Genomic DNA, 13,010 nt, shown 5'->3' with positions numbered 1-13,010 from the left:
AGAGCTGCAGTCACTATTCTGCTGTTACATCATGTCTTATCCTCCAGTCACTTCCAGAGCTGCACTCACTATTCTGCTGTTATATCATGTCTTATCCTCCACTCACCTCCAGAGCTGCAAATTTCAAAAAACTGACCGTCACATCCAAACATAGACTAAGGGTGAACAGGTGCTGAACCTAGAGTCACCAACTCGTATACAGTCAAATAAATAAGGCAGCACACTGCGGCACTAAAACCTGCAAACATGAAACATGAAAATTGAACTGCATTACTGCACTAGAAATATGAGAGCGTTTAGCACATAAATTGGCCAATTCATGTGTACCTGGTAGCCACATTAAGGCATCTCTCGTATACCAGGTCCTACGCTTTCCTTTCCTCGCTGAGAATAAACGTCTTCATCTGAATGGGAACCTGTGACTCCTCTTCTTAGGCCGGGGTCACACTGGCGTTTTAAACGGCTGAGTGCAATGCGATAAAAAATCGCATTGCACTCGGACCAATGTTACGCTATGGGGCAGCTCCCAGAAGAATTTTTTGTCGGCCGTTATCCTCAGTCCGAGACAATTGCAGCATGGTCACTCGGCCGACTGTCGGCTCACTCACTCCCATATAAGCCTATGGGTGCGAGTGAGACAGCGCACATCACTTGGATATCATCCGAGTGCTGTGCGTTATAAGCGGACCCCAGCAATGGAGGAGATGGAGAAATTAATTTCTCCGCCTCCTCCGCAGTTGTGCTCCGATCCTCCCTGTGCGAGAGAACACTCGGCTCCTGCTGACAGCACAGCAGGAGCCGAGGGTCATTAGCATATCGCATCGGATGCAATACGCCAGTGTGACGCCGGCCTTAGACTAAGTTTCTCGCTCTCTGTGGAGCGCGCCGCAGTGTGCTGCCTTATTTATTTGACTGTATACGAGTTGGTGACTCTAGGTTCAGCACCGGTTCACACTAAAGCTATGTGCACACGTTGCAGATTTGACTGTGGAATTTTCTGTGCAGATTCTGAATTTCTTGGCAGAAACCGCAGGTCAGAATCTGCGCCTTTTGTGACGGTCAGTTTTTTAAATTTGTATTCATTAGCCTTCTGACTGAGCACTCCGCCTCTTAGCCGCAGGTGTTTTAATCGCAGCAGGTCCATTACCCCTCCACAAAGAGAGAGAGAAATTTAGTCTAAGAAGAGGAGTCACAGGTTCCCATTCAGATGAAGACGTTTATTCTCAGCGAGTAAAGGAAAGTGTAGGACCTGGTATACGAGAGATGCCTTAATGTGGCTACCAGGTACACATGAATTGGCCATTTTATACGCTAAACGCTCTCATTTTTCATATTTCTAGTGCAGTAATGCAGTTCAATTTTCATGTTTCATGTTTGCATGCTTTAGCGCCGCAGTGTGCTGCCTTATTTATTTGACCTCCAGAGCTGCAGTCACTGTTCTGCTGTTACATTGTCTTATCCTCCATTCACCTCCAGAGCTGCAGTCACTATTCTGCTGTTACATCGTTTCTTATCCTGTAGCAGCATAGTGAGTGCGGCTCTAGATGTCACTGGAGGATAAAACGTGATGTAACAGCAGGATAGTGAGTGCAGTTCTGGAGGTGACTGGAGGATAAGACATGATGTAACAGCAGAATACTGAGTGCAGCTCTGGAGGTGACTGGAGGATAAGACACGATGTAACAGCAGAATAGTGAGTGCAGCTCTGGAGGTGACTGGAGGATAAGACACGATGTAACAGCAGAATAGTGAGTGCAGCTCTGGAGCAGCTGTGGAGGTGACTGGAGGATAGGACAGGACTCGGTGAGTACAGGGTTACACGCTGACTCCTCACTCCTGCAGTGTTCTGGGTCAGCACATATCGGAGGCAGCAGTCTGCATTCTGCAGATCAGTGGGTGCAGAGGGCTGTGGATGATTGATGACTCCGCGCCGGCTGCTACTTGCTGCCTCCCCATTATGTGGGACAGTAGGGCCAGCAGCACCTTTCCCTCTGGGGCGCCAGGTGCAGGGCAGCACTGAGCGGGTTGTTGGACTCTACCTGTCACTATTCATATGCTCTAGGTCTTGCTTTCTGTTTGTGGCCCCTTGGGCTCCTCAGCACCCCATTGGCGCTCTAGCTGTACCCTGCTGCTTTCAGGGATGTGGGACACCGGGCAGCAGCTGCAGGTGACTATTGGGAGGCAGGAGGGTCCGGTCCAGTGGAATCCCGGAGCCGGGCAGAGATGTGCGGGAATGTGTGGAGCCATCTATGATGTCAGTGGATACTTTGACTCCCTTACTGACCCTGGATCGGACGCCTGGCTCCTGCATTCTGTCCCCTCCTCCCCGGCCGCTGTGGTTTGGGGTGCAGTAAGGTCCGGGTACAGGTACACCTATCACACAGACACACACAAGCTGCAGGTCAGTCCAGAGACTTCTTGTCTAACGTCTCCTTGGAGGAGCTTCTAGAATACGGCTCAAAAGCGGAGGAGCTGAGGTAGCGGGCGGACAGTTCCTGCAGGTTTCCCGCCATTGTCAGGGGGTTGGATGTGAGCCGGTTGGCGACTGTGCCCAGGAGAGATGGCACTGGCATGCTGAAGATGCTGTGTCCAGTGGGAGAGGTGTGGAGTCCAGACTGGTGAGCAGGGGAGCTGGTAACATCAGGATGGGAGGGGGCCCCAGGACCAGAACTGCTTGGGGTCCTTAAAGCACTGGTAGCACAAGCAGGTATTAGTCCAGGCAAGCCAGGAGGCGACAGGAGGCGGCCTTGTTCTAAAAGTCTGAGGACACTGCAGGTGGCGGCCGTCTCTGACACCACTGACCGCAGCTCAGAGTCCTTTCCCTGGTCCTTCTTCTGCTTAGTCCTACGGTTCTGAAACCAAACCTTCACCTGAAAGAGAAGAGAACAGGCCATGAGCTTGTGAAAGGGAGAGATGGATGCAAGATCACGGCCGACCTGCCCATCCGCGAGATGGGCCAATCCGGAGGTGGCTTGTCTGGCCGACAGCACATATAACAGTATCCGCACCCTCAGGATGCAGATGTATGACTTCTGGACATGGGATGGACCCTCACTTATTAGCACATGACCCAAACTTCATGGCACAAGAAAATAAAACACACAACACGATATTTTTGGTGTAAAAAAAGGCCACAGCTTTTATTAAAGACCACTTGAGTATCGCAAGAGTCAGGAGATGCATTGGGCAAGTCTTTATTTCACTCAGTTATACAGCGCCATTAATTCCACAGCACTGTACAGGAATCATCATCGCTGTCCCCATTGGAGCTCACAATCTAAATTCCTTATCAATCTGTGGAAGGAATCTAGAGAACCTGGAGGAAACCCACACAAGCACGGGGAGAACATACAAACTCCTACCAGATTTTGTCCTTCGTGGGATCAAGTATATTCTGTGATTCACAGATACTATGCAACCCCTAAACTGCCTGCCATACGGCAATTGGCAAGCAGCAATCCAGGTGCGGCACGATCTGATTTGCCACAGAAGCAAAGCCAGTCCACCACAAGGGCTCCAATCACCCAAGGGCCCTAATTCCTGTAGGTAACAACTGAGCCACCCCTGGATGATGTTACCATGATCACATCCTCCAGGCTGTACAACAAAGCTCAACCTATCCACCACCGTTGTGTAACAGCTGAGCTGCCCCTGGATTGAGGTCACCATGATCACATCCTCCAGGCTGTACAACAAAGCTCAGCCTATCCACCACCGTTGTGTAACAGCTGAGCTGCCCCTGGATTGAGATCACCATGATCACATCCTCCAGGCTGGACACCGAATCTCGGCCCATCCACCACCGTTGTGTAACAGCTGAGCGACCCCTGGATTGAGGTTACCATGATCACATCCTCCAGGCTGGACCCCAAAGCTCGACCTATCCACCACCATTGTGCAACAGCTGAGCTGCCCCTGGATGATGTCACCATGATCACATCCTCCAGGCTGGACACCGAATCTCGGCCCATCCACCATCATTGTGTAACAGCTGAGCTGCCCCTGGATTGAGGTTACCATGATCACATCCTCCAGGCTGGACACCGAATCTCGGCCCATCCACCATCATTGTGTAACAGCTGAGCTGCCCCTGGATTGAGGTTACCATGATCACATCCTCCAGGCTGGACCCCAAAGCTTGGCTTATCCACCACCATTGTGCAACAGCTGAGCTGCCCCTGGATGATGTCACCATAATCACATCCTCCAGGCTGGACACCGAATCTCGGCCCATCCACCATCATTGTGTAACAGCTGAGCGACCCCTGGATTGAGGTTACCATGATCACATCCTCCAGGCTGGACACCGAATCTCGGCCCATCCACCACCGTTGTGCAACAGCTGAGCTGCCCCTGGATGATGTCACCATGATCACATCCTCCAGGCTGGACACCGAATCTCGGCCCATCCACCATCATTGTGTAACAGCTGAGCTGCCCCTGGATTGAGGTTACCATGATCACATCCTCCAGGCTGGACACCGAATCTCGGCCCATCCACCACCGTTGTGCAACAGCTGAGCTGCCCCTGGATGATGTCACCATGATCACATCCTCCAGGCTGGACACCGAATCTCGGCCCATCTACCATCATTGTGTAACAGCTGAGCTGCCCCTGGATTGAGGTTACCATGACCACATCCTCCAGGCTGGACACCGAATCTCGGCCCATCCACCATCATTGTGTAACAGCTGAGCTGCCCCTGGATTGAGGTTACCATGATCACATCCTCCAGGCTGGACCCCAAAGCTTGGCCTATCCACCACCATTGTGCAACAGCTGAGCGACCCCTGGATTGAGGTTACCATGATCACATCCTCCAGGCTGGACACCGAATCTCGGCCCATCCACCACCATTGTGCAACAGCTGAGCGACCCCTGGATTGAGGTTACCATGATCACATCCTCCAGGCTGGACACCGAATCTCGGCCCATCCACCACCATTGTGCAACAGCTGAGCGACCCCTGGATTGAGGTTACCATGATCACATCCTCCAGGCTGGACACCGAATCTCGGCCCATCTACCATCATTGTGTAACAGCTGAGCGACCCCTGGATTATTATTGTATACTGTATGTTGCAGCAACTCCTATTTACTACTGTTTAATGGTACATGAGTGTCTGTCTTCAGTAATAGTGTTATATTGTCAATGATGCATTGTTAATAAAAGAAACCATGAAGTTCCTGCTCACACTGTGTGTAGCTGGAGCACATTTTACTTTCACTTTACAAGCTGACAGACAAGATGCTAAGATCCTAAGCTAAGAAATACCAGTTGTAAGCTGTTATCTCTGTTCCCGAATAAATATATATTCACTGTGAACGTCTGGGCAGTACACAGATTAATCTGCTGCCAGTAGGTTATGGGCCCAGAGATCTAAAGAACAGCCCAGAGGAGAGTGAATAACCATGTACTAAGAAGAAGAAGGTGCAAACATGGCCGCCAGCAGCAACTCTGGGAAGTTCACAGTGCCAAATCTGACTAATCAGAAATGCCAATCCTGGAAATTCAAGGGAAAGATGCTGCTGATAAGAGAAGATAAGTGGAAATACACACAGGAGTCTATACCTGATGCACTACCAGGAGACTGCATAGAGAAGGATCTTAAAGCACACAGCACCATCTCCCTCTATATACAGTACAGAGCAAAAGTTTGGACACACCTTCTCATTTAAATATTTTTTTGTATTTTCATGACTATGAAAATTGTACATTCACACTGGAGGCATCAAAACGATGAATTAACACATGTGGAATTATATACTTAACAAAAAAGTGTGAAACCACTGAAATTATGTCTTATATTCTAGGTTCTTCACAGTAACCACCTTTTGCTTTGATGACTGCTTTGCACACTCTTGGCATTCTCTTGAGGAGCTTCAAGAGGTAGTCACTGGGAATGGTTTTCACTTCACAGGTGTGCCCTGTCAGGTTTAATAAGTGGGATTTCTTGCCTTATAAATGGGGTTGGGACCATCAGTTGTGTTGTGCAGAAGTCAGTTGCAAAAACCATCAAGCGCTACAAAGAAACTGGCTCACATGAGGACCGCCCCAGGAAAGGAAGACCAAGAGTCATCTCTGCTTCTGAGGATAAGTTTATCCGAGTCACCAGCCTCAGAAATCGCAGGTTAACAGCAGCTCAGATTAGAGACCAGGTCAATGCCACACAGAGTTCTAGCAGCAGACACATCTCTACAACAACTGTTAAGAGGAGACTTTGTGCAGCAGGCCTTCATGGTAAAATAGCTGCTAGGAAACCACTGCTAAGGACAGGCAACAAGCAGAAGAGACTTGTTTGGGCTAAAGAACACAAGGAATGGACATTAGACCAGTGGAAATCTGTGCTTTGGTCTGATGAGTCCAAATTTGAGACCTTTGGTTCCAACCACCGTGTCTTTGTGCGAAGCAGAAAAGGTGAATGGATGGACTCTACATGCCTGGTTCCCACCGTGAAGCATGGAGGAGGAGGTGTGATGGTGTGTGGGGGGGGGGGCTTTGCTGGTGACACCTTTGAAGGCATACTGAACCAGCATGGCTACCACAGCATCTTGCAGAGGCATGCTATTCCATCCGGTTTGTGTTTAGTTGGACCATCATTTATTTTTCAACAGGACAATGACCCCAAACACACCTCCAGGCTGTGTAAGGGCTATTTGACCAAGAAGGAGAGTGATGGGGTGCTACGCCAGATGACCTGGCCTCCACAGTCACCAGACCTGAACCCAATCGAGATGGTTTGGGGTGAGCTGGACCGCAGAGTGAAGGCAAAAGGGCCAACAAGTGCTAAGCATCTCTGGGAACCCCTTCAAGATTGTTGGAAGACCATTCCCGGTGACTACCTCTTGATGCTCATCAAGAGAATGCCAAGAGTGTGCAAAGCAGTCATCAAAGCAAAAGGTGGCTACTTTGAAGAACCTAGAATATAAGACATAATTTCAGTTGTTTCACACTTTTTTTGTTAAGTATATAATTCCACACGTGTTAATTCATAGTTTTGATGCCTTCAGTGTGAATTTACAATTTTCATAGTCATGAAAACACAGAAAAACCTTTAAATGAGAAGGTGTGTCCAAACTTTTGGTCTTTACTGTATGTGATGATCAGATTCTGCATGTATTTAAATGTGAAACTGCAAAAGAAATGTGGGAACAGCTGCAGAAAGTGCATGAAAGGATAAATCTCAGCAATTAACTCTATTTAATGTGAAAGCTGTATCAGTCTAAGATAAATAAGGGCCAGGATATGCAGGATTACATAAGACACACTCTAGAAATTGTGGAGCACCTGTGGGGCATTGGGGACGATCTACATTATTTCCATGTTTTTGAACTAATACTAAGCGGTCTACAAGAAAGCTATGACACACTTGTAACTGCACTGAATACACACCCAGATATGAGTTTACCATGGAGTATGTCAGAGGAAAGCTTGTAGATGAGAATAAGGGAAAGACAGAAAGCGTAAGTAGCAGTGGTGTATTCAAAGCAGAATCTGCTTTAAAAACCCAAGATCTACCCCAAAAATAAGTCATTTGAAGAAAACAAGTTAGTGTTTTGTCTGCAAGAAATCAGGGCATCTAAAGGCTGACTGCACAGTTTGTAGAGATAGAATGAAATACCTGAAAAAGCAAAATAATGATCAAAGTGTTAAAAGTGGAATTACTGAGGAATATGACAATTCAAGTACTGAAGCTGTGTTTAATACAAGTATATCAAACATGAAAAGTAGTATGGATATCGCGCTACAGCTATGACCTAGAAAATGCCTAATACCAAAAGAACCGTCCTGAGTAGAATGTCTAATTGGTACTACTGCATAATGCTGTACAAGATAATATTGGCCCTGACGCTGTGCACAAAATGGATGTTAGTCCCACTGCACTCGCCAGAGAGTGTGCGTGGTATCTGATACCAGGTATCAATTCCACCTTGCACACACTAAAGAATATAGGTGTCTGGTGCTAAATCGTGCCTGATGGTGTGTAGTGAACGAGTGTAAGTACCACTACTGTATACACACTAAAGGCTGTGAGTAACGAGCACCAGTGTTTTATGATGCAGGAGTGATGTTTACTCCAAATAGTGCTATAAACGTACCGGATAGGATAGCATAAAATGTATGTGCAGCGCCCCAGAGTCCTGGTCGTTGCAGTAATGTCGCTCTGCCACTAAGGGGAGTGATGTTACGTCTGATGGCACTTAAGGAGTTCACCTGAGCAGGTATCACAGTCACACACTACACTTCACACTCCGGCCACCGGGGGGAGCAAAGGGTTCTATGTATTAGGCCACTCCTCACACTCTGGTAAAACTGGGGGTTGGATAGGAAGTTAGAGAGAAGCTGACTGGGTTTTGCCCAGGTAACATCCAGTGAGAGGAGAGCTTTACTTGGGAAGATTCAGGGGGGTCCCTGTCAGGGGTGGGATCCTGACAGAGGCCTAGCGAAAGGACAGATTGTTACAGAGCCGTGCCTGCACCTCATTGTGGCGGCATCTTAAGAAAGGACACGAAGCGAAGTATATTGTGGAGAAGTGAGAAACGAGATCACAGCACTAAGGCGATAGAACCAGTAGGAGTCGTGCCCCAAGATCGGCAACATCCTACTGAGGCGCGTAGCCGGCGGCCGGAACGCTGAGGAAGTAATAGACTCTATGCATTACTTTGAACCAACGGCAGGACAGTTAACTTTAGGTTGGCTGTCTCACCTTTTTCACCTAATGAAGACAACGGAGGCAATTGTGGGAGAGGGGCGTCTCTAGGGTCCCTATAAAATAGCTCCAGGCCTACCCCGTCATACGGGTGCGTCCTATCCATACCAACTGGGGGACGGAGAGAAAGAACAGAAACATACACGACAGTTGTGAGGATTATCCCGTGGTGCTCAGCAGGGAAGTACTACAACACCCAGGCGCTAGAAGGTAGGCTACTGATTTCCACCTGCAAAGGGAGCTCTGGATGTGCCTTCGGACCGGCCGGTCTCAGCCAGCCCTGTTAGCAGTGTTCTGGATTGCGGATGCCGAAGCCTACAGTAAAGAGGTAAAGAGACTGCAACCCTGTGTCCTCGTCATTTACTGCGACCTACACCGTCACCTACTTGGACGCCCCTTAGCAGGGCCACGGACCGGGTCAGGCCACCGTGACATCCCCAGAACCTAGAGAGAGAGACCCGGTACCGAGTACCCCGCTGCCCTGCGTCTGGGGGCGCTCCAAACTTGGCGTCACGAACAGGATTTACTTAAGCCTGAAGAATCAGGTCAAGTGTGCCTTCGAACTGTGACTAAATTGTGCTTGAATCGTGATTTATTGCAAAGACTGTATTGCTATTTGCTGCCAAAAATTCCCGCCAAAACCGCCGCCATTACAGCGCCACGAGGAGCGCAAGAGAAGAAGGGCGTGGATTTGTGGGCGTGGACTGACTGAAGAGCGCGAAGAACCATGGCCGCCCAGTCTAAATATTTCTGTATCCTGAGGACGTGTCCGTCAGCAGCCGAGGTCCGCCTCCTAATTCTCTATGGCGGGCGGAGTCCGAAGAAACAAAACTATGACTCAGAAGGAGCGGAGCCGGCGACCAGAGGGAACCTCCGACAAAGAATGGCCCCGCACAGACCCCCGTCACCAGAGGACTACTCCGACATGCCACCACTGGAGAGCCTGGACCCCTGGGAGCTGCCGATGGAGGGTCCGCTGCCTGTGTCGACACCAGTCCTGGCGCCTTCCTCAGAAGAGTGGAGTGGCGCGGAAGGAGCCGCCTTAAGCTCCAGTACCCGTTGCCGCGGCTATCCGGAGGACCATCCCCCCTCCGCACCTGATCCGGTTATCGCCGCGACTGCTGGAGCCCCGGCGTTCCCGTCGCCTTACCCCAGACCACTGGGGGGGCCTGACCTTGGGCCCTTCCCTTGGGGAGAGTACCGGAATCACCTGATTGCGGAGTTCCAGCGGGAAATGGAGCGGGAAGCACGAGGCGAGCTGCGGGACGGCTCCCTGCCGAAATGGGGTGTTGTAATCATCTACCAACCCCAGGAAGGAAAAGGCTTTGTTCAGGAGATTGGGACGACAATAAGGGTTCGCATTACCCGGGACGAAGTAGAGCCTTGCCTGTGCGGAGACCGTGCCGGATCCATCCTGAAGCCTGGAGACGTGGTGACTTATCGCCGATATCTCAAGGGGAGTCGCTGGTGGGCCCGAGATATGCAGAGATGTACGGCCGTCCTGGCGGTATCTAGAGCCGAAGGAGAAGAGCTCGCCGCTGAAGCGGCTGCAGCAGCTGCCGCCGCCGGCGTTATCCACCGGCCCACTCAGACACACATTGCAGCGCACGACCTGGTCGTGCAGAAAGGACAAACTCATGGAGTGCATCTGGCGCCGGGAGTGGACTTGGAGTCAAGCCTTCTTAAACCGCTGAGGGCCACCTGTCAGGTAAGGCCCTGGTGGAGGCCACCTCCTGATTTACCGAAGTAAGCCATGGAGCAACGAAACTGTAAATAGTTCTTTAAAACTGTTTTTCCTGTTTTTTTTGCTGCTAAAACCCGACCAGGGTTAGTTCTTAAAGGGATCCCTTCGTTTACCCGGGATCCCTATTGTTTTATGTTTGTTTTTGCACAAGTTGTCTACGTTTATCAAAGACTGCCGAATCATGGACGGTGAATGATTCACAAACTGTTGCTGTATATAGTTGCACCTTCTTAAAGGTGCCCCCTACTGGTTTTACAAAGAAAAGAGCTTTTTGAAGAGACTGTTCCTGGATACAGCGCAGAAGTTCTTGTTTACCGCAGACTTGCAAATTGATAGTTTGCACTACCTCAAAGAGACTTGAGATGTCCCTTTTAAAGGGAATGTTCACTGTTGCAATTAACCGAAATATAATGTTGCCTTAAGAAAGTTAAATGGTAACAATGTTTTACATAGTAGTAGTATGTACTGTTATGACCCCAATGGCGAGGGTCTCAGAGGAACGTGGAAGTCTGCAGAATACAAAAAACCAGCTCATAGGGCAGTGGTAACTGGGTTGACCATATATCTACTCCTAACGCCAACACTAGAAGTAGCCGGGGATCATTCCTACGATGATTGTAGATGACACGCTCCAGCCGGAGAATCTAACTACCCCTAGTAGAGGAAAAACAAAGACCTTTCTTGCCTCCAGAGAAGGGGACCCCAAAGCTGGATAGAAGCCCCCCACAAATAATAACGGTGAGGTAAGAGGAAATGACAAACACAGAAATGAACCAGGTTTAGCACAGAGAGGCCCGCTTACTGATAGCAGAATAAAGAAAGGTAACTTATATGGTCAACAAAAACCCTATCAAAATCCACACTGGAAATTCAAGAACCCCCGAACCGTCTAACGGTCCGGGGGGAGAACACCAGCCCCTTAGAGCTTCCAGCAAAGATCAGGATATAGATTTGGAACAAGCTGGACAAAAATACAAAACCAAAACAAATAGCAAAAGCAAAAAGGCAGACTTAGCTGATATAACTGGAACCAGGATCAGTAGACAAGAGCACAGCAGACTAGCTCTGATAACTACGTTGCCAGGCATTGAACTGAAGGTCCAGGGAGCTTATATAGCAACACCCCTAACTAACGACCCAGGTGCGGATAAAAGGAATGACAGAAAAACCAGAGTCAAAAAACTAGTAACCACTAGAGGGAGCAAAAAGCGAATTCACAACAGTACCCCCCCCTTAGTGAGGGGTCACCGAACCCTCACCACGACCACCAGGGCGATCAGGATGAGCGGCATGAAAGGCACGAACTAAATCGGCCGCATGAACATCAGAGGCGACCACCCAGGAATTATCCTCCTGACCATAGCCCTTCCACTTGACCAGGTACTGAAGCCTCCGCCTGGAGAGGCGAGAATCCAAGATCTTCTCCACCACGTACTCCAACTCGCCCTCAACCAACACCGGAGCAGGAGGCTCAGCAGAAGGAACTACAGGCACAATGTACCGCCGCAACAAGGACCTATGAAATACATTGTGAATGGCAAACGACACAGGAAGATCCAGACGAAAAGATACAGGATTAAGGATTTCCAATATCTTGTAAGGCCCAATAAAACGAGGTTTAAATTTGGGAGAGGAGACCTTCATAGGAACAAAGCGGGAAGAACCCCCGAACCGTCTAACGGTCCGGGGGGAGAACACCAGCCCCTTAGAGCTTCCAGCAAAGATCAGGATATAGATTTGGAACAAGCTGGACAAAAATACAAAACCAAAACAAATAGCAAAAGCAAAAAGGCAGACTTAGCTGATATAACTGGAACCAGGATCAGTAGACAAGAGCACAGCAGACTAGCTCTGATAACTACGTTGCCAGGCATTGAACTGAAGGTCCAGGGAGCTTATATAGCAACACCCCTAACTAACGACCCAGGTGCGGATAAAAGGAATGACAGAAAAACCAGAGTCAAAAAACTAGTAACCACTAGAGGGAGCAAAAAGCGAATTCACAACAATGTACATAGAAAGATAGTGATAAGGAATAGAAATGTTGATAATAATATGTGAACAAAATTGAAGTTAAACTGATTATCGGAACTAATGATAGAGAGCCAAGGAAAGATGCAGTAGGCCCGTGGGGGTAGACGAGAGAGTCCTGCATAAGAGAAAGAGAGTTCAGGAAAATGTTGATTTGCACTTTTAGTCTTGTAGTATGCCTTTAGTTGGTACCTGCCTTACGCCCTTAAAGGAAAAGTTAAATCATTGTTCAGAATTTGCACTTAGTAGATAGAATGCCCGGCTGGGTAATAATAGTTATTTATAGTCAGTTCTTTAATGAGTGTTATTTAAAATCTTAAGCACCATGTAAATATGTTTTTGTTTGTAACGTTCAAGTGTCCTCACCTCCTATAAAGGGAAGCACTGTTAAAATTTACTTGTTTACAGCATTTTCAAAATTTTGTATGTCTTTTGCTAACATGTATTGTTGTTCTTTCCCAGTTCGGGAGTACTGGATTTAACCGGGGGGGGGGAGTGCAGCGCCCCAGACTCCTGGTCGTTG

General features: G+C 48.7%; 1 protein-coding gene across 1 annotated transcript in view; it reads right to left on the bottom strand.

The window, feature by feature from the left end:
• Positions 1-1,574: 1,574 nt before the first annotated feature.
• VAX1 (ventral anterior homeobox 1) overlaps positions 1,575-13,010 on the bottom strand; it is a 101,440-nt gene continuing 90,004 nt past the window's right edge. The window contains exon 3 of the mRNA XM_077257894.1: positions 1,575-2,870. Within this exon, the coding sequence (XP_077114009.1) occupies positions 2,403-2,870 (468 nt within the window). The 3' untranslated portion in view covers positions 1,575-2,402. The remainder of the gene's footprint in view (positions 2,871-13,010) is intronic.

The sequence above is a fragment of the Ranitomeya variabilis genome, chromosome 4 (genome assembly GCF_051348905.1).
Source record: "Ranitomeya variabilis isolate aRanVar5 chromosome 4, aRanVar5.hap1, whole genome shotgun sequence".
NCBI classification, from domain to species: Eukaryota; Metazoa; Chordata; class Amphibia; order Anura; family Dendrobatidae; genus Ranitomeya; species Ranitomeya variabilis.
The sequence above is the reverse complement of the archived record's forward strand: the minus strand, read 5'-3'. Positions and strand labels throughout refer to the sequence as shown.